Raw genomic sequence first — 20,067 nt, forward strand, 5'->3', positions numbered from 1 at the left:
TATCTTCTCTAATCTGTCTAAAAGTTATTCATAGCCTGGGGCTAATTAGACCCTCCACCAGAAACCCGGGTTTTACTAGTGCCCCCAAACACTGGGTCCATATTTACAGTTCCAAATCCACAGCCAAAAGTCCATTCATCAGGACATGTGGTAAGCTCCTCTTCTGTGTAGGGATCCATCTTAGACTTGCATGTATCCTTAGGTTGATATGCTGCGAGGATGGACCAGTTCGGCAAACCAAAGTCATCGTCCCCTCTTCTCTTCGCGACACCCAGAGCCTTCGCGTAGGTACCGTATTGACCGCAGATATCATTTATATTCATGGTGACAAGGTCTGTATTTTCTCCCATTCGTACTGTAGGTTGTCTTCCTTTGGGAAAGATTCTACAGGGCCAGTATTCTACTTAGCATGGGTTCTTGCGAATTGTCTGATCATGATATAGCAGGTATGCATATGCATATATGTCTGGGTCAAACACTTACCTGCGGGCCAACCGTGAATCATCCGGATCACCTTCTCTCATACTTCTACCTTGATACTCGTAGATGTGGCTTAACCTGATAACATTCATAAACTCGTCATACTCTTCGTCTTGCATGGCATCCATAGTATCCACATCAAGATCCTTCGTAAGGTCCTTCAGGTCGTCACAATTCTTGAGCATCAACCACCCCCGACGGCTTTGGTCCATATCCCAGATATTGTATAAGTTATAAGTAATACAGTATCCGAGAGAAACGTGCTCGATATACCCTTTGAACGTTTTACTAGACCCCTTCGCGTTTTCTGTCAAGAGGCCGGTGACGCGCCAGGTGGTCCACTTCGGACCGACATTGTTGCAGATACGAGGAACGAGCCTTTTATCCCGTAAGGTTACTTTTGTTAGGGATGGATCCATGGAGAGACATATATCTTCTTCAGGGGACCCGGGGCGCCTAGGTGCTTCTTTGAGGCAACCGTTAGTTTGGTCTATATGGTGACGATATGTATCTGGGTATGTAGTATTTATAATCTTAATAGTACACAACTATTTAGTGAGTTTTATCTTACTTATTTCTCCTATCCATGTGTAGGCTGATACTTTGGGCGCGCTTGATTCCTCGTCATTCTGTTGGGAAGATAGTCTTCCGAAGGATATGATCAAGTAAGTCTGGAGCAGCAGGACGATTGGAATTTGCATTCTGAGATAAGATCTATACAGGTGAAGTCGACGTGATCGATGTGCTACATACGCTGTATCTGTAATATGAAACTATCCCGTTTATGACAGTGATTTTTGAAATATTCACCCAGTTGAAATGAGATCAAGATAGTGGACACTGTCCGGTGGGAAATCTAGGAAGTATCAGAAAATATAGAGTCTCCTTCGCAATAACATGTCAATGCTGTGCCCGTTGGGGCTATGCATGAGAAAGAGAGATAATTCGCAGTTAGTTTGATAGAAGCTGTTATAAAGTTGGTAAATTGTTAGGCTGCACTTCACAAAATAAACTATGCCGCACGGAATCACAGCTGCAACCGCCTCTCTCCCCTTCGCGGTAACCTGCAAATTAGTAGTGGGTGGTCTTTTGAAACTCATTCAACATAAATGCACTAAAATAATACTGTCCTTTCCTGACCCTTTATTAGTGGGGTTGACGGTCCCATGGCCATCATCACTGAGTATAGTGTTGAGTCTGTGGTAAATTTTGTGTGCGTTGGGAGGCTGAGGAACCTTGAGGCTAATGGCCCAGCCTGTGGCCAGCTGTGTCTCTTCAACCTCCAACGGTTGTGGCTCGTGCGCGGTCCAGCCAGCTGAGCTCGACAGCTTTTTTTTTTTTTTTGACGGAAGTACCCTGGACACCTGGTAAGTATTGACATGTGCAAGTACGGTGCTGGTGGGGTCATGTCGGGTGGTCTAGAAGGGGCATGGCATGGCATGGCATATTAATATTGCATACATCCGTGGGAACACAGCATTGCCGGGGTACACATCGATTAGATTCGATGTTGATGATGACATAGTCACAGGCCGGGTCTCATATGCAAGGCATCCCCGGGTGATGTTCGATGTATTCAATATCAAACGGGACTTTCCTTTGAAGCCTTCCTCAACGTCGTCGACATCGATGTTAGCATTGACATTGACTGTCGTGTGCCATCAGATCTTGCCTGCCTCCCTCCCTTCCATATATCCCTTCCCCCGGTCCGTACGTATCTTAATCTTATACAGTCAAAATCGAGAACACCGAGCTTTGATATCTCGTAATAGCTTCTCGTATCGTATTCTTGAAAATTTGATTAAACCAAGATTTTTTCTTTCTTGTTGGGTCCCAAAGCAGGCCACTTTTGTTTCTCCAAGTGTTCCCCGCCTTCCCTTCTGAGATCGCAGAAGTCCGAAAGTCGAAAGTGAAAAGAACCTCCCAACGGATCCCTCGGTGCTTTTGATCAAGTTGGATCAAGAATAGAACCATCCTTGTATGCCATAGTAGTCGAAGGCGAAACTTGATCCCTCCCTTGTCTTGGATAACTCGGTCGGATTTCGATATCCGGGAGCTAAGGAGGGAACAGTCCATTTTCACGTTCTTGTTCTCGTTCCTAGTTATCAGAGCAAACGTCTGCTTTCGAACCAGAAGAGCCTCGGAGATTAATATCAACGGTCGGTTTCGGTCTTTTGCTTTGCTTTAAATTACTCGGGTCGCCGCTTGGAATGTCGTTTTCCTGCTGCTATATTCTATTATATTCTGATTAGAAAGAATTCAATGCTGCATCGTGGTCTTGGTGGTTGATTGATTGTGGTTGTGTGTTATATGAAGAAAGCAACTCGCCTGTTCTGTCCTGTTCCATTATATCATATCACATCACTCGCCTTCATCGATTAAATCACCCTCAACCTTAACTAACTTGAACCTTCGGATCACTTAACTTTAACCCCGCACAACCACCCCCCACATCTACACTCCGATCGATAGAATCAAATATCCACCGCCCACGGAGGCTCTAGAGCCTACCTTATACCACTTACCGATACTGAATCGAGACCGGGACGTTGGCAAAATATCACATACACTCGTCCAAAATGGCGGCCCCACCAGAGAAGCCGAAGACAAAGTTCCCGAAACTCAATCCTTGGAGCTATGACATCTTGATCTGGTTCTTCACCGGTGAGACAACCCTTTGCCGGACCTGAAATTTGATTCCGGAGATATACTGACGTCAAGGAACGAATAGTTCTGGTGGACCTCTTCTTCAGAGAAGTCCATCCTCGTGGTGCCTATCGTATACCGAAACGAGGTCCTATTATCTTCGTCGCTGCCCCCCATGCTAACCAGGTCCGTTAAATATCCTCAAAGCAAACAGATTCCTGATAGACTAACATGACAGCCACGTAGTTCGTTGATCCACTCCTTCTCATGCGTTCTGTTAAGCTCGAGGCTGGCCGTCGAATCGCCTTCCTTGTCGCTGAGAAGTCCATGCGCCGTAAGTTTGTCGGATTCTTCGCTGGATCCGCTGGCGCTGTTCCAGTTTCACGTGCTTTGGATATGACGAAACCAGCATCTGGCAGAATCTACCTCCCAGATCCAGAAAATCCGACTCTTATCCGAGGTGAGGGAACGAAGTTTACTTCTCAAGCATCTCTTGGAGGCTTGCTTGTTCTACCTACGCCACCGAGTGGAGGAAGTGCTGCTAGTGCGGAAATTGTCGAAATTATCAGCGACGAGGAAATTAGACTCAAGAAAGGATTCCCGGGCGAAGAAGCAAAAGAACAAATCACAAGCAAATCTGAAGCTGGAATGGGAACAAAGTACAAGGTTGCTCCTAAGGTCGATCAGAGTGAGGTTTACGATGCAGTGTTCCAGAGACTCAATGAGGGTGAATGTGTCGGTATATTCCCTGAAGGTGGATCCCACGACCGAACCGAATTACTGCCGCTCAAAGGTATGGTTTATAATATTACTCCTCAACCTTACCGAAACGTTGCTGATAGCATGTGAAAACTAGCTGGTGTTGCTATTATGGCGCTTGGGGCCCTGGCCGCCAATCCAGACTGTGACCTCAAGATCATCCCCTGTGGCATGAACTATTTCCACCCGAACAAGTTTAGATCTCGTGCAGTCATTGAATTCGGCAGCCCTATTGAGGTCCCCCCAGAACTTGTCAGACAGTACCGAAACGGTGAGAGACGCGAAGCGGTTAGGGTCCTCTTGGAAGTCATCTACAACGCTTTGGTTGCTGTAACTGTTACAAGCCCTGATTATGAGACTCTCATGGTGATTCAAGCTGCTCGCCGTCTATACAGGCCGACAAACAAGAAACTCCCACTGCCATACGTCGTCGAGCTTAACCGTAGACTCGTCACAGGATACACACACTACAAGGACGACCCGAGAATTGTGAAGCTCAAAGATCTCGTGCTGAGTTACAATAAGGATCTCCGCATCTTGGGTCTTCGAGATCACCAGGTTGAATACGCCAAGTTCTCAATTCCACAAGTCATTGGTACTTTACTCTACCGTATTGCGAAAATTTCAATCTTGGCTTTGGCTGCTCTCCCCGGCACAATTCTGTTCGCTCCGGTATTCGTTACAACTCGCTACATCTCGCATAAGCGGGCAAAGGAGGCTCTAGAGGCATCGACTGTGAAAGTCAGAGCTAAGGACGTCATCGCTTCCTGGAAACTCCTCGTAGCTCTTGCTTTGGCGCCCTCTCTATACTCCTTCTACACCTTCCTCCTCACATACTGGGCCTATAGGCACCATATCTGGGGTATTCTCCCCAACTGGGTTCCTCTATGGCTTGTTGTCGTTTTTGGATACTGTTTCTTCCCTGCCATCACATTCGCTGCTCTCCGAATAGGTGAAATCGGAATGGATATCTTTAAGTCGCTTCGTCCACTATTTCTTTCCCTCAACCCAGGCACTGCAAACACTATCGTTAAACTCCGCCAGCGAAGAGAAGAGCTAGCTATCGAAGTTGCGAACACGATCAATATTCTTGGCCCTGAATTATTCCCCGATTTCGATAATAAACGTATTATCGCCGACCCGTTTCTTCGAAATGCAGAGAACGAGGCGGCGGCTGCTGCTGCTGCTGCCAGCGACCCGCATACCCCTGTGTTATCTCGACGTGGAAGCCAGATCTCGGACAATTATGGCAGCAATATTATTCCTGACTTGAAGGCTCCTTCGCCAACGGTTGCTGTGGCTAGCGGTCTGCCCAGAAACGAGAGTTTCGGAAACCTGGGAAGTATCGGGCTGTTTGCATCGAGGCCGGTGAGCAGAGCAAGAAGTAGGAGTAATAGTTCTGGAGGATTTCAGTAAGTTTCAACTTTATATACCATTCATGGACTCTGTTGTAATTTCTTTGACCACTAACACACGATTTTTCCGAACCTATAGTGTTAAAGCCTTTAGTACCATGGACTCCAAATCCAGCTTCGAGGAAGTTAACCGAAGACTCGTCGAACGTCGTAAGGAGCGAACCAGACGTCAATCTGAAAGCGAAGAACTGGACGAGGAAAGCGACGACTCAACCGTCCACCTCAACATTCGCCGTAAGAAGACAGTTTAGGAAATGCTTCGGGATTTGGTGAATGAGCGGGATGTGACGTTTTAATGGGCAGGCCTTCCTTCTTTTTTTTAGTTTCTCTGCTTTCTTGAATAATATTTCTTCTTGAATCGGATTCTTTTTGTGAAGGGTAGAGTGGAGATTTCCACCCTCTCGTTCGCTTTCAAACTCTGATTAATTCTCAAGTCTTTATAATATTCCTTTCGTTGTTTATATTGTGCTGCTTTTGTGGGGATTCTCTTTTTTTTTCTTTTGGCCTTGTTTTCCTTCCCTCCCTCTTAATCCCTGCTCGTTCATTATTATGTTATTTCCTCTGAATGGCTGTATCGTCCTTTTTATAGGTAATTCGCGGGTATGTCGGGTTCGGGTTTTCTATTTTTCTATTTTTTTTTTTTAAAGGGCGGAAGACAAAAAAAAGGTGAGGCGTTAAAGCTGTTTTCGTCAGAATGCCTCTTTTTCCGACTTGGAAAACACTTATATATATTTCTTCTCTATGTGATCAAAGCTCGGTGGTCCCAACCGTTTTAGATATCTGTGACTTTAACCTCGGCCCTTTGGATCGAAGTAACAGGCTCAAGTGGTACGAGCTCGAGCCCCCCCAACTTAGCTAGAAAATCACTAAATATATATCTATGATGCAGAACAAGGGACTTTAAATTCAGCCTCCATTACCATTACCAGGATCTACTAATATACATGAAAGGGTGTACGTGTGTGTGTGTGTAAGACAATTCATGCCGTCAACATTATCAACGGCTCAAACAACAAAACAGATATGACGTGTGCGAATAGAACGAACATAAAGAGCAAATGGTTTTTTTTTTTTCAAACAAAAGCAGTGGCCATAACATAAAAGGACTTCAAGTTCCCTCGGAGGAGGTTTTTTATAAAAAAAGCATGTGAATTCTATATCAGTCGTCCTCAAAACCCCCCCAACAATTTTTAAGAGAGGATTGGCCTAGGTATCACTCCGACCCACTCCGAAGAAAAACCCACATTCCCACCGCCTGACCACCCCCACGCCTTAAACCTAATACCATTCCAATCTTTTTTTTTATCCCATAACCATCCCTTCCCTCGCCTTAATCGTCAATTCCTTATACAGCACCTGGTCCTCCGTCAACGGTAAGCTCAACACTCTACCACCCTCGATCCCCAAATCGTGGCTTTTGAGCACATAATCCGCAAGCATACGACTCATCTCCCTAACCGCTACACCCGGTAAGAATTCTCTGATATCCACCCTTGGCAAGCCCTCCATCAGTCGCTTGGCCACATCTCTCTTAGAGTTGTGCTTAGGGATCCCTCTAACCTTTGGAATGGCTGGAGAGAATCCCTTATGGTGGTGCGTGATGCTTGAGAGGAAGATGAAATCGAGATACACCTGTGCACCTGTAGACCAGTTTTCGACGAGGCTGGAGTCGGTGAATTTGGAGATCACATTGTAGAGTTTTTCGAGATCTTCATTGACGATGCAAAGTGGTGCGGCGTGGTTGAGGAGTGTCTTGTGAGCTTCGGTCCATGCGGAGGCGCTGAGGAGGCATTCGACTTCTTCGAAATGGTCTTGCTGGAACCGTGCTTGTAAGGCTTTGGCTTCGTAAACCCAGGCCGAGGGGATTAGTAGTTTGTGGAGAATAAAATCTTGCTTCTCGCTGTTAGATGTGAGGTCGCCAACGTGTTTAGCGAGCATTTCCTTGATTGTAAATGCACGGCTGGGATAAAGAAAATATATGTTAGCATGCCGTGTCATTAAAATCAACAACGAAATGGTCTCAATGGGTATTTTTGGCATACCTTTCAGGAGTGGAGAGATGCATTAGCACAAAAACTGCCCAATGCCACTGCCCTTCGGACTCTAGTTGGCTCGCGAAGTCTAATGTCAGTTTCTCTGCGGCCACAGAGCTCGTCCTTGTCTCTTCATCATCAACAAGCATCATGGTGTCTTCTGTAAAATCCCTAACCTGCTTCTCAGCAAGCATCATCCTTAATTGCCAGGCGAGTCTGAAGTCGCATGGATTTGGACTGTAGCTACGTGGAGAAAGAACCCTTTCCAGCGGATAATTCTCGTCGGCGTACATGCTGAGGAGTCCCCAAAGTGTATCATAAATTGGTTCCTCCTCTTCATCCTCTACTACGTATGTATCCTTATTATCAGGGTAATACCACGGTTTAGGGTGTCGAACGTGCTGTGTATCGGTAGCCTTGAATGCCTTGTGGTACCCGGAAACGGCATGCTCTAGCGCCTGATCCTCAAATATTTCGTACCACAGTCTCATAGCAAAAGTGCGTCTCCAATCAAGGCCGAACATTTCTCCGATCCAGAATGATGGAGTAGCGTCTTCCATGGAGGAATTAACACCCTCGGAAAACCCTACGTTTCCAGCAACAAGTTCGTAAAGTGCGCGGATGGCAACTGGAATTTCCGCGAGAACACCAGATCCTCGCCAGGATTCAAGTTGCTTCTTCACATCATCCCTTGCTTGCCTATCGCCACCAATAAGTGGCAACAAAGTCGCTAGACGGAAGTCATTCCCAAGAATGAGGTGATCCACAGCTTCGTCAACTTTATGTCCACTCAAGAGAGCGAAAGCACTAGATTCAGGACTTGAAGCAGCCTTTTCGTCATTTGCAACATCTCTAGCAACAAGTTCCTCGAAGAAACGTGACAACATGAGTTTTCTCTTCTTCGTTCGAAGGTGGATCCGGACATGGAACTCTGCTGCTTCTGGGGGATATCCATCTTCGAGGGCATCGAAAAGAATGGATGCAAGTTGCCAAACAGCCTTTTCGTGTTGTTGCTGTGGCGAGGCCCCAAATTTGGCCTTTGTGAATTGGTTGAACCCCGTAGTTACATCGAGTTTGGCGAAAGGAATGTTCGAGCGATCTTGGAGAATCTCGGAGGCTGCGAGTTGGAATTCAAGCAAGTCGATAGCTGCAGTCTATAGTCTGATATTAGGTTTGAAACACAAAGTTGGGGTTTGGAACAAGCGGTGGGCTACTCACAGAGGCTCCCGCGGAGTACTGTAATTTGACTTTGTGAGTCTTTGAAGATTTGATTTCGCCGAAGGCTTTAGAGTGGCCACCTTCTATAGAGCCAGCATAGATAAGCTCACTAGTTGGTCCCCAAGACGGGCGGATACATTGTCGCCATTCACGATCATCTGGCTGTTGATTATTTTTGTTAAAAGCCTCAGGGCGTTTGTATTGAGATGTACTGCTGGATTTCTTATTTCTGTTCACAACAGGGGATGAGAATACTCGGACGGACGGACGATACGGTGACTACAAAGGAACCCATGTTTTAGCAAGTTATTCTCCAGCCAGTTTTTCATTTCAGATGGATCTCGTTAGGGTGATATTTATCTAAATACATGAATTGGGCCGCGGTTACAGATATTAAAGACCAAAGCAATCAAGGTTGGACAAGTAGAATGACATCGCCGAGAGCAAGGAAGTAAAAGTGCAGTATGTGAAATTCATGTGGAAAGCGGATGGGGAAGAACAATGGGTGAAAAAAAAAAAGGAAGAAATGAGGGAGGGGAGCGAGGAAGGGGTGAGCTAGGGTATTCACACCTCAAAATCGCGATTCCTGGAAGCAAATAAGCTTTCTGAGAAGTCGACATTGCTAACATCGCCAAATGGGTTTCTTGCCGAGGTGATCGGGCCTCTGAAGCCGAGGGGGGCTCTGGTTTTAACTGGGCTGATAGTTCGACTAAGTTGGTCTGTCCAGTCACGGCCAACACCCAACTTGACTTCTGGGGTAGCTTCACGGTAGTCCTCGGCGACAGGGGCAAGCTGGGTGTCGTCATCTTCATCAACGATAGAGACGTCCTCGTGGGGGAGAATCTGTGTGGTTTCTCCTTCTTCCTCAGAAAGGTCAGAGCCCTCGACAGACTCCCCTGAAGCATCCGCTGGATCCACAATGTCGGAGGTTAGCGTTTCATCAATAAAACGCATAGAAGGTGCTTTCCTGGAGCGTTTGAAGTCGAAAGTATCGTCAGCAATACTATCGTCTTCGAAGGTGATGTCGGATGGAGATGCAAAGCTAGATTCTTCTAGGACACTCGAATCAAAACGTTTAGTAGGGGTAGCGTCGGCATAAACTGATTCACTCATGTATGCATCCGTCTCATCGTCCTCTTCTTGCAGACCGTATGTTGTGAAGTGCTGGACTTTAAAGATCCAGATTCCATCTTGAACAAGATAGTCGACGAACTCAGTATCTCTTATATTCTTGAGTCGGCGAAGATGGAACTGGTAGCGTGGGTGGTCTGGATCTCTGATCGGTTGTTTGTGCTCGCGGTCAGTAGGGAAACATTCTTCTAGTGTGATCGTAGCTGGGACATTCAATCCATTCCCAGGGAGAGGCTTGTCCCAGCCAGGAGGATAGACGGTGCAGACACGGTCTGCAAATGTGATCACTCCGCCAAGAATAGCCTCTAGAGCATCGGCGAATGCAGTAAGGTCGACTGGCTGGTCAAATCTAATTTGGCCAAAGTTGGTTCTTCCGACAAGAAGGTCTGGGACTGCGGACAGTTTTTCTCGGGGCATAGATTTGAGCTTATCAACCGAGGGGATAGACCAATAATCTCCGGTCTTATCGCCACTTGCCCGGACTGCCGAAGGCCCGGCCTCTTGTTCTACCTCTACTTCTGCAGCTTCCACTTCCGGCTCCGGGGACGGCACACGGACTAACGCATTTTCAGGAACAGGGGATGCAACTGGCGCACTAGAGTGTCGAGTAGGCGTCCTCATATAGCCCAAGTCGGCACCGCTAGCCGGGCTCCCAGTTTGGGAGCGAGGGCTAGCATCGAAGCTAACGGTTTTCTTAACGGTATTATCAGGGGTTGCAGTGTTGTCTGGAGTAGCTTTGATAGCCTTCACTTCTCCCTCCTTGATAAACAAATCCGAATCTCTGAGATTTCTATCAATAACAAGTCGCTTGAGACTAGTGGAGCGATTTCCACCAGGCGTAAACGCAGAAGTGTTAAGGATCGAGTCATCACTAGTACCCGCCGAGTCAAAGACAGACCCGCCGAGCCCGATTCTGCTGGAACCACCACTAAAAGTTCTGCCAAGGCTCCCACCTGTCATTGGAGAAGAGGTACCAAGGGATGATCTAGAGAACGGAGACGCGACTCTAGGGGTCAAAGCAGGCTGTCGAGGGGCGATCTTGCTATGAGGAATCATAGCTGCCTTTTTTTTTGCCCCAGAAACAGGTGTTGCGAGGAGACCAGGGGCTGTGCTCGCAGCTAATGAGGCATCGAGTAGAGAAACATTTCCATAGGGCCTTTGGTCCATGATTGAGGCAGTGAGTGTTTGTGGCATTTGTTGCTGCTGCTGCTGTAGTTGTTGGGATTGGAAGAGACTTGCGCCAAATCCTTGTTGGGTAGCTTGGGCAGTGTTACCAAAAAGGCCGCCAGCAGACGACTGACCAAAACCAGCTCCTGCGGTCTGTGCTGGCTGCCCAAAGAGTGAGGAGGCTTGAGGTTGAGTAGCTAACCCAGCAGATCCGAACATCCCACCAGCTGCTGAAGGTTGCTGTTGTTGTCCAAATAAGCCACCGGGTTTCGGCTGGTTTCCAAAGAGGCCACCAGCCTGAGCAGCCTGTTGTGGTTGACCAAATAGACCTCCAGACGCTCCAGTCGCAGCTGGTTGTTGCCCGAATAATCCTCCGGCTTGTGCAGGTTGCTGCTGTTGCTGTTGACCGAAGAGCCCAGCAGCTGCGGGTGTGGCGGTTGCACCAAATGGCTTATTATTGCCAAATAGTCCACCAGCAGCCGCGGGTTGTTGTGTCTGTTGGGCTTGTCCGAATAACCCACCACCAGCAGCTGCTGGCGCAGGTGTCGTTGAGGCGCCACCAAAGCCTCCGAACGCTGGCTTAGCAGGAGTTTGGGCAGCAGCCTGGCCGAAGGCTCCAAACCCAGTAGAAGTAGGTTGCTGCTGCTGCTGCTGCGTACTCTGAGCTCCAAATCCCCCGCTACCAAAGGCTCCCGTAGCTTGTTGTCCGAAGCCACCGGCACTCTGTTGAGTAGTTCCAAATAGACCACCGGTTCCTGTCGCTGTGGATGCAGCTGGCTGTTGTTGCTGTCCAAAAAGAGTATTTCCAGCAGCAGGCTGTCCAAACCCCCCCGCACCTGTTGTACCGAAACCTGTTCCAAAGCCGGTCGGTTTCGGCTGATTTTGGGCACCGAACATCCCAGCTCCTGTACTAGGAGCTGCTTGTCCAAACCCACCCGCAGTACCAGCGTTTCCAAAACCAGTCCCCGTAGTGTTATTTTGCGCGCCAAACAATCCACCAGCTGTAGCACCCGTAGCAGTGTTAGCAGTGCTGCCTCCAAAAATACCAGCGCCTGCAGGTTTGGGTTGTCCGAAGAGGCCGCCCGCGGCAGCACCAGAGGAGCCGAAACCGCCTGCCGCCCCTGCACCGAATCCCGTATTGGTAGCGTTCGGAGCAGTTCCGAAAAGTCCACCACCAGTTGCGGTTGTCGTTTGAGGTTGCCCGAATCCTCCAGCAGCCGGTTGCTGCTGCTGCTGCTGCCCAAAAGCTCCGAAACCGGTTCCCCCAGACCCGAATCCAGATGGTCCAGCTGCCTTTGTTCGGTTCTGCATGTAATCTTGGAGTCGAAGTTCCTATGGAAACCATATGTTAGAATATTTTGAAGTTGGGGGGGTGTACTGGAACAAAAAAACTTACTTCTAAACTCCAATTTTTGTACGGATCTATGAAGGAAATCGTCTGAAAATGATTGGTCATGCTACTAGCAGCATCTTTTTCAGTAAACGGAGAGAAGGGCGTGGTCGCGGTACCCTGGGCCGGTGGTTGGAGATTGCTGCTTCCAGCTGCTGCTCCACCAAATCCGCCGCTCGTAGTTTGGGTGGCTCCGAATCCACCGCCAGTATTCCCAGTGGTGCTGCCACCGAACATGCCTCCACCAGCAGTATTCCCGCCAAAACCTGTGGTTGCGGGTTTAGAGCCAAACAATCCAGTAGCAGTGCTTGACGAACCGAAACCCGTACCTCCTGTAGTTCCTGTACCAAATCCACCTCCACTTCCAGCCCCAGTTCCAAAGCCTGATGTTGCCGTATTTGACCCAAACAAGCCGCCGCCGCCGCCGCCGCCGCCACTAGTTGTCGCAGGTGTTGCTCCAAATCCTTTATTTTGGCCGAAGCCACCCGCCGCGGGGGTTCCAAATCCTGTAGTATTAGAAGAAGAGTTAGATTTTTGTGATGCCCATTTCGATGACTGCAAATTGCCTCGGTTGGAAGAGTTGAGCCCCCCGGTTTTCCCACCACGTCGAGTATTCAGGAATGACGCCATTTTGTCTTTGATGGATTGGTCGTTCAGACTCTCCAAAAGGTTACTTTTCGTCGTTCTTGTTGCTCTCAACCAAGCTTCCTAAACTCGAGAGCTTTGAGAAGAATCGATAGTGACAAAACCGACCAAGAAGCTGACAAGTCGAAATAAAGAATATTCAGAAAGTCTCGTCGCTTCCTGTACGTACCAGTTGAACCGAAACCCGTCGATTGGGTGTTCGCGCCGAAGCCCGTGGAACCGAAACCCGTCGATTGGTTTTGTGTCGTTTGACCGAAGCCTGCAGGATTCCCACAGGGTGTCCGTTAGACACATTCGGAAACGTACTGGGTACCGCCCCATAAAGCATATCTTGTATACAAAGGGGTGGGGTGTGTGTGCTTGTGATCGCAAGGAAGGGGGAAAGGGAATAATCGTACTCACCTCCGAATCCAGTACCGGTAGCATTTGAACCAAATCCACCACCTTGCGGCTGTTGTTGCTGTTGCTGTTGTTGCTGCTGCTGCTGCTGTTGGTTCTGGCCGAAGCCACCACCGAAGCCGCCACCACCAGAGAACATTTTGATAGGCAGTTAATTAATCAATTGACGGAAGATATTGAAATGGAAGACGCGCAAGCCGTACGCTATGGACGTTGAGGTAGACACGCGCTTGAAGAAGACCGTTGCTTGAAGAAGGCTGACAACAGAGACCCTCAAACACCCTTTGAAGCGCGTTTCTTTCAGCGCTAGACCTTTATTGGTATTTAAGAGAATTTATGTTTGTTGTGGTTGTGGCAGGTGAATGTCCGGCGACGTTATATGGGAAAAAAAAATCGCGATCAACTCGACAAATGACCAGAAAGGAGAAAGAGTAAAACAAGATGGTTGAAAAAATGGCGATGCTGAGAAACGAGAAGGAGAAGCAACGGAATTTGGCTTGAAGGGAGCGTATAAGAAAGGTATGAAGACAAGGCGGAGGATGTTATGCCGTCTACTGTGGTGATAATCGCTACCCAGCTGATGAGATGGGAGGATGAGATGTCGTTGAAGCGGAGAGGTTGGAGTGAGGTTGTTTGTGTGCGATGCTACTGCTGGCCACACGCTAAGAAAAACCCGCCAATATAAAGCGTTGCGGTAGGTGTTGATGACTAAGCACACAACACGCCTGGATCCTGACTGTGCCCACCATACAGACACAAGCTTGAGAGCTGGGAGCTAGACTAGCAGGTATTAGAAGCAGAAGTACAAAAGGTGCTTTTGGTTGTCAGGCCACTGCCGTAATGGCCAATGTGATTGCTCGTTTAGAGTGAATATCGCTGAGTCAACTATCATCAACCGTCTATAGACGGGGCTGGACCGGTCGATTAACAGTCACCTGATCGTAGATGTTACAGCGTTGATCTCAACGCCGATTGAATCCTGCGTAGGATCTAGCATTGATGCCTTGTTACTGTAACCAGCGCTGTAAAGTGTCAGTCATTCGATAGCAAATTGATAATCATTGCAGCCTCGAGACTCACTGTATCCTGTTTTTGAAGTTGTAAAATTAGAAGTCAAAAATGAATTATGTTCAGACTGAAATTTGATTTATATTCTTCAGAAATTGGACGTCGCTGAGCATGTGTTGGGCGCTCGGACCATGTGGGATCGGCCATGTTGTGTTGTGCTGTTGTACGCGCCAAAACGCGTCAACCACAAATGGCCAAGCGAGCGCCGAAACCTCAAACATCCACACCGCCAAAGTCACCACCAACCAAAATTCCCCCAATCGTGGACTTCATCTACCCGATAAAGAAGTTACTGCTAGCTACGCTATTTAGTTAGCCGATAGTACCCGATAAAAAAATTTGTTAGCTTCACCCCATCTACATGTACGCCTAAATGTTCGCCACATCTGTTGCGACTTCTTCCAAACCGCAAGCGCCAAATCCTCGATCCCGACGGCCCGCCCAGCAACCTACTTCCTCGTCGCAAGCCCCACAGGTTGGGACTATAGCCTCTATCGCTTCGCAAAAGCAGCCTCAGCGATCGCATTCGCCGTCCGGAGGTCCAGGTCCATCGTCTAGACCGATGCCTGCTGGTGCTTCTGCCGGTGCTCTATTTGGCCGGTCCACGATTGGAGGTGGTTCTGTCGGTGTTGGAACTGCGGGTGGTTCGCATCATCAGCCACATCAACATCAGTCAAATGGTGGGATATCAGCTCGAGAGTTGAGCGAAGAACAGAGAGAAGAAATCAATGAGGCTGTAAGTTTGTGCCGCTTTTCACAGAATCATGATCCTTTACATATATATGTGTGTGTGTATATACATATCTGTCCTATAAAAATATATTTCGTCGTATCCTGGAATCTCAAGTATGGATAAATTGACTAATATTGGACGTAATAGTTTGGACTCTTTGACATGGATAAAGATCAACGGATAGACTTTCATGAGCTCAAGGTGGCCCTGCGAGCTCTAGGTTTCGAAGACATCCCCAAATCCGAACTTCTCTCTATTCTGCATCGCTACCCTGCCCCTACATCAGGCAACTCCACACGGCTCCTGATCGGCCGGGAAGACTTCATTACTGTGGCTACACAAAAGATGCTAAGCCGAGACCCTCTAGAAGAAATCAGGAGGGCATATACGATGTTTGATGAAGACGGCAAGGGTGGCATTAGTATTGCTGACTTGAGGAGGATTGCTAAGGACATCGGAGAAAACTTGGAGGAAGAAGAAGTCAGGGCAATGATCGAGGAATTTGATCTGGATGGTGACGGATTGAGTAAGACCCAAAGTCCCTTCCTCCCTCCCTCCTTTGGAATAAACTTACTAATAATCTTGAAACCTAGTTAATGAGCAGGAGTTCATCGCAATTTGTCGTGGAGAGTAAACGGTTAATGCATGGCATCCTCTTGTAACAAACTCATCACCATATAACAGCATTTATGCACTGTCTCAACCACCCTCGACTTCGCATAATGTCCCCTCTCCTTAATCAACAACCCCATATGATTATAAACTCACATTCACATACATATACCCTTCTTGTTCGTTAGTCCCTTCTCCGTTCCTTAATATTGCCCTTTTTGAAATATTGGCACATTTGATAGCGAAGGCGTTCTTCTTTTTTTCCCTCTCCACTTGTCCGCCCTTTGTCACCGGACTTCCGTTCAACCTACATATTCCAATTTACAATCATCAGCCTCATCCATATCTCCATTTTATTCGTTTGGTCTGCAACCTTACGAGGAACCTGCGAGTGTTATTCATATGAAAAATAATATGTCCCCAAACACAGATTCCCTCGGTTGTTTGGGCTCTGTTCGGTTCGCGGCTTAAAAGACCGAGCTTCTAAACAAGGCCGATTTTGCGGGATCCGGGGAACATCATGATCGTTTGAAATCGAGTGTAACCGCTTGGGTGTTCATGCTTAGACATAAATCAAACGCACTCTGCCCAACTACCGACATGTGGCCACGAGACTAATTCAGGCAAGCTGCTATGCAGGGCCAGTGAACGGGACACCTCCGAGAACCCCATATTCTAATGCTCATGTGGGTCACCTAGCCGGAGTCCTCAAAGCCTTACGTCCTAACTAGGGCGCTGTGAAACTCCTCACCACCATCATGCAGGATTCTCAGAATCCGTGACAACGAGAATTGCCGACCCGTCATCTCAAGAATTCTGCAGGACCGAAGGGCATGAAGCTGCAGAATCGTGGCACAGGTTACCCATTGGGCTTCAATGCGATGCATGAACTAGCAACGCTCGAAGGGATACCCCAAGTATTTCCCGAGCAACCAAAACTCACATACGTATCTCCATACTTTCCTGGAGGAATACCATGTTGAAGAGGCTCGAGGGTCCCTTGCCCGCATGAAGCTATGCTGCAACCAAGCTGCAGCGCTGCAGCTCCGTCTATCCATGATATGGCCCGAATTTATCCCCATACTCCGCTTCCCTTTCCCCGCAAGGCAGGCATACGGCTGGCTACGCGGCATATCAGTGTCGGTTCTATTAAATGCTAAGCAATTTGCTTGATGATTAATTGATTAATTAATTCGCTACCGCTGCAGCTGGGGTACTGCAATAGCAGCTACTACATATAGCACTGCAATAGCCAGCCACCTATATGTATGTTACATGAAATTCTTCGAACGACCTCGCTACGAGCTCCAAATACGGATATCACGAATCCTCTGGGAAATGACGATACATATGCATCGGTACATTCTTCTTGTGTATGTACTTCACTATTTTGTATCATAGCAAGAAGACATGGGGCTCTCTTGTGCATGTGCGTCCCGTCCACATCGAATTACGTCTCATCTACCGCCCTACTACAGAAAACTAAATTGACCATGCCTTCGCCCCCGATACGCGGACAAATAATGTTGCGTTCATAGGCAAAATTTTGTCCAAACCAACAGGCCGATAGACGAGAAAGCCAGTGGATCACCTTGGCAAAAAGCGGTCAGTGCGAAGAAGGAGACTGGCAAACTGGTTGTTGTTTTTTTTGAACAAAGGGTCTGTGCTTCGCATCTTGTCGAGCCAGGTTGCGAAATCCACACTAGCAGCTCTAGCTACCCGAGAGCGGCATTTTCCATTGCATTCAAGAAGTCATTGTCACTCCGGTCACAGACCGGAATCCTTGATCATAACTTTAAAGAATCGAAGATTGGAGATAACCTGAAACCCCAAAGAAAGTTTCACGATCGATCAACTCATCTTCTTTTTCTCGATAAACTCCATGGATATCTCCACCAGACTAGGGTGCGCCTTGTTTTCTATTCCCCTCAATCATCTTGACACATCGGGCACACCGGTAGCACTAGGGGAACTTAAAGTCACTGTTACACGGCCCCCAAGAAATTATTCTGCGAGCCAGAACGGTGAGGCTGACAGCACGCTTGTAATGGGTACAGACGGTAGCGCTGAGGCCTGGGGATAACTACAAATAGCAAAAGAGGGTCTTACAAATTTGCGAAACTTACATTCACGCCCCCCGCGTTTTGACCATGTTTTGTGCAACTTTTTCGAGATGAAGGGAGGATAAAAAAGTGGCGTGATATCTGAATCCTCGGAGACATTCACCATCGATGTTGCTCACGGGATATGAAAGTTGAAAGGGCTTGTAGAAAAGAAAATGTACTTACAAAGTTTGCACGTTTGTACACAGTGTACAAATGCGGTATGGATATTTTGTACATCGAAGTACCTCTCGACTTCCAGCTTTTCCGAACCACGGAACACTCCATAAAACCTAAAGTTATGAGATTGCCAGCCACAATAAAAGCACGGACAATAATCCGAAATTCTATGAATCCACATTTCAAACGCCTAGTTGCGAATTCCCGACAGAGAGTGGAAAAGACCATCCCTTCGATATCAACATCTCGATCCGAATATCCATTCGGACATCTCCACTGCGATGCATCATGCACTGAACTTTAGCGCGTTGCCCAGTTCTTGTGTTGCAATTTGATCCAACAGGTTATTTTCATTTAGTTTGAACTGGGCAATCTAGACTTGCTTTTAGGCCAGGCCATGACCTACCCTACCCCAGCACCCAAGCCCAAGATCTATCGCTTGGATGAAATGGAAAAAAGACAGGTAGCGAGAAGGGAAAATGCGATTTTAGCAGGGTCAGTTCCAACAATTCTGTCCCATAACGATCTCCCCGCATTCCACAGACGAATCAGAGCTGGGGAACGGATTTATCTTTATCCGGAACTGGATTAAATAGGGACGTCTCTCCGTCAAACCTTGCATATGCAATCAACGGCTTTTGAAGCCGACGGTATCGATCGCGGATCGGTCGGAAAGACAGTGAAGCTCCTGTTGGAAGACAAATTTCCTTCATGCAGACAATTTTGATCGGGAGCAAGGATCAGCGACTTATCCTAGCATTCACTCTCCCAAAATGCCAACTTCTTGGTCATGGCTCAAAAATTAGGCTTTCCAGACGGTAGCCCAGATGGACCGGCCCTGTTTAAGTCGCCCTGCTTCCGCGAAAGTGTCAGTTTGCTGTACATGTGTGGGTGGGGAAACGCCGTAAATTCGTGCGACCTTTCCGAGAAAACGCTAGCCAGCATTTCTCCTGAGGTAAACCAATCGATACCTGGACAATTGATACACAAGCGACGGCAGGCTACGACAAGACAACTGGCCCCAAGCTTGAAAATCGATACAGAGAAGAACACCCTTTCGGTCGAGAGGGCGCTGGGATCCGTGTGATTCAGACTGGGGAGCTTTGACAGTTAACTAACCGGTCTTGTTTATTTCATCCCAAATGTTTCTCTTCGTTGAAGGATGGGGGCCGGGGATACCGCGAGGGAAGAATAGGAGGAAGTTAACGGCCTGGGTATACAAATGACGGTATACTTGCTTCTCAATTCACAACCCCATTATTGAAACGGACTTTAGGGAATTAAGGCATCATAAGGTGCAATTTTGGACCACATGTATGTATGTATGTAGTATGTATGTATGTATGTATAGTGCACACGGAATTGAGGTATTGATCAGAGTTTGGTGTCAGTCCGTGCTAAAAAATAGTAATCAAACCTAGTCTGCCAAACCATTCCTCGTCAAATCGAGGCAAGATACGTTACCATGATGTATCCCTCGCCCAATTGTGGGACCTCTGGTGGAGTCAAATCAGAAAGAAAGATAGTTACCGCGCCTCCAAGCATGCAAGTAGCTACCTAGGCGTATGGAACCCACTCGTATCAACATCCTGGCGTCTGCACCAATACGTAAGTACGTATCGATATCAGTACAGTGATGTATCAGAAATTTGCTCACCATAACTCTCTGGCCTTCAATCTACGGAACTGTATTTACACACGGTATGTATGAATTGGTTTTCAAAAGTTAACACAGCCAAGAGAAATCATTTGCCTCCTTACCCCCGCTTGGCATCATCCATCCAAAATGCACGTTGGAGTGAAAGTATCAAAAATTCAAGATTCAAAGTTTTGGATGAAATGTATCCGAGTCTGTTTCTTGGCATAACTTTCGATTCCACTCTTCCGAGTCACCGGCCGATACAAGTGAGCCAGAAATAAGCCCGCATTCGGATGTCAAACCGTGACCTAGGTCATAAAATAAACTTTGTGTACATGTAAACTTACGAAACTGGCACCTTATGCATGTGCAAGATGTGGTAGACGACTGCCCAACTGATTAGCAACAGTTAGCAAAGCCAGTTGGGGAATGGAGACATGGAATTGATAT

The 20,067-nt window shown here is 47.5% G+C and overlaps 5 protein-coding genes across 5 annotated transcripts; 2 read left to right on the top strand and 3 right to left on the bottom strand.

The window, feature by feature from the left end:
- Positions 1 to 41: 41 nt before the first annotated feature.
- On the bottom strand, positions 42 to 1,181 carry AOL_s00054g665 (uncharacterized protein; the record flags this gene model as incomplete). The annotated part of the gene is made up of 3 exons (XM_011121981.1): positions 42 to 384; positions 484 to 946; positions 1,052 to 1,181. 3 exons carry the CDS (start codon positions 1,179 to 1,181, stop codon positions 42 to 44), a joined length of 936 nt encoding a protein of 311 aa, XP_011120283.1.
- A 1,878-nt stretch (positions 1,182 to 3,059) lies between these two features.
- Positions 3,060 to 5,551, top strand: AOL_s00054g666 (uncharacterized protein; the record flags this gene model as incomplete). Its single annotated transcript, XM_011121982.1, has 5 exons — positions 3,060 to 3,144; positions 3,212 to 3,312; positions 3,373 to 3,919; positions 3,983 to 5,297; positions 5,380 to 5,551. 5 exons carry the CDS (start codon positions 3,060 to 3,062, stop codon positions 5,549 to 5,551), a joined length of 2,220 nt encoding a protein of 739 aa, XP_011120284.1.
- A 1,051-nt stretch (positions 5,552 to 6,602) lies between these two features.
- AOL_s00054g667 (uncharacterized protein) lies at positions 6,603 to 12,869 on the bottom strand (the record flags this gene model as incomplete). The annotated part of the gene is made up of 5 exons (XM_011121983.1): positions 6,603 to 7,260; positions 7,343 to 8,487; positions 8,552 to 8,830; positions 9,122 to 12,181; positions 12,246 to 12,869. The coding sequence occupies 5 exons, from the start codon at positions 12,867 to 12,869 to the stop codon at positions 6,603 to 6,605; spliced, it is 5,766 nt and encodes a 1,921-aa protein (XP_011120285.1).
- A 154-nt stretch (positions 12,870 to 13,023) lies between these two features.
- Positions 13,024 to 13,422, bottom strand: AOL_s00054g668 (uncharacterized protein; the record flags this gene model as incomplete). The annotated part of the gene is made up of 1 exon (XM_011121984.1): positions 13,024 to 13,422. One exon carries the CDS (start codon positions 13,420 to 13,422, stop codon positions 13,024 to 13,026), a length of 399 nt encoding a protein of 132 aa, XP_011120286.1.
- A 1,302-nt stretch (positions 13,423 to 14,724) lies between these two features.
- On the top strand, positions 14,725 to 15,718 carry AOL_s00054g669 (uncharacterized protein; the record flags this gene model as incomplete). The annotated part of the gene is made up of 3 exons (XM_011121985.1): positions 14,725 to 15,087; positions 15,232 to 15,610; positions 15,678 to 15,718. The coding sequence occupies 3 exons, from the start codon at positions 14,725 to 14,727 to the stop codon at positions 15,716 to 15,718; spliced, it is 783 nt and encodes a 260-aa protein (XP_011120287.1).
- Between the last annotated feature and the right edge of the window lie 4,349 nt (positions 15,719 to 20,067).

Source organism: Orbilia oligospora, assembly GCF_000225545.1.
Source record: "Orbilia oligospora ATCC 24927 unplaced genomic scaffold scaffold00054, whole genome shotgun sequence".
Lineage (NCBI taxonomy): Eukaryota > Fungi > Ascomycota > Orbiliomycetes > Orbiliales > Orbiliaceae > Orbilia > Orbilia oligospora.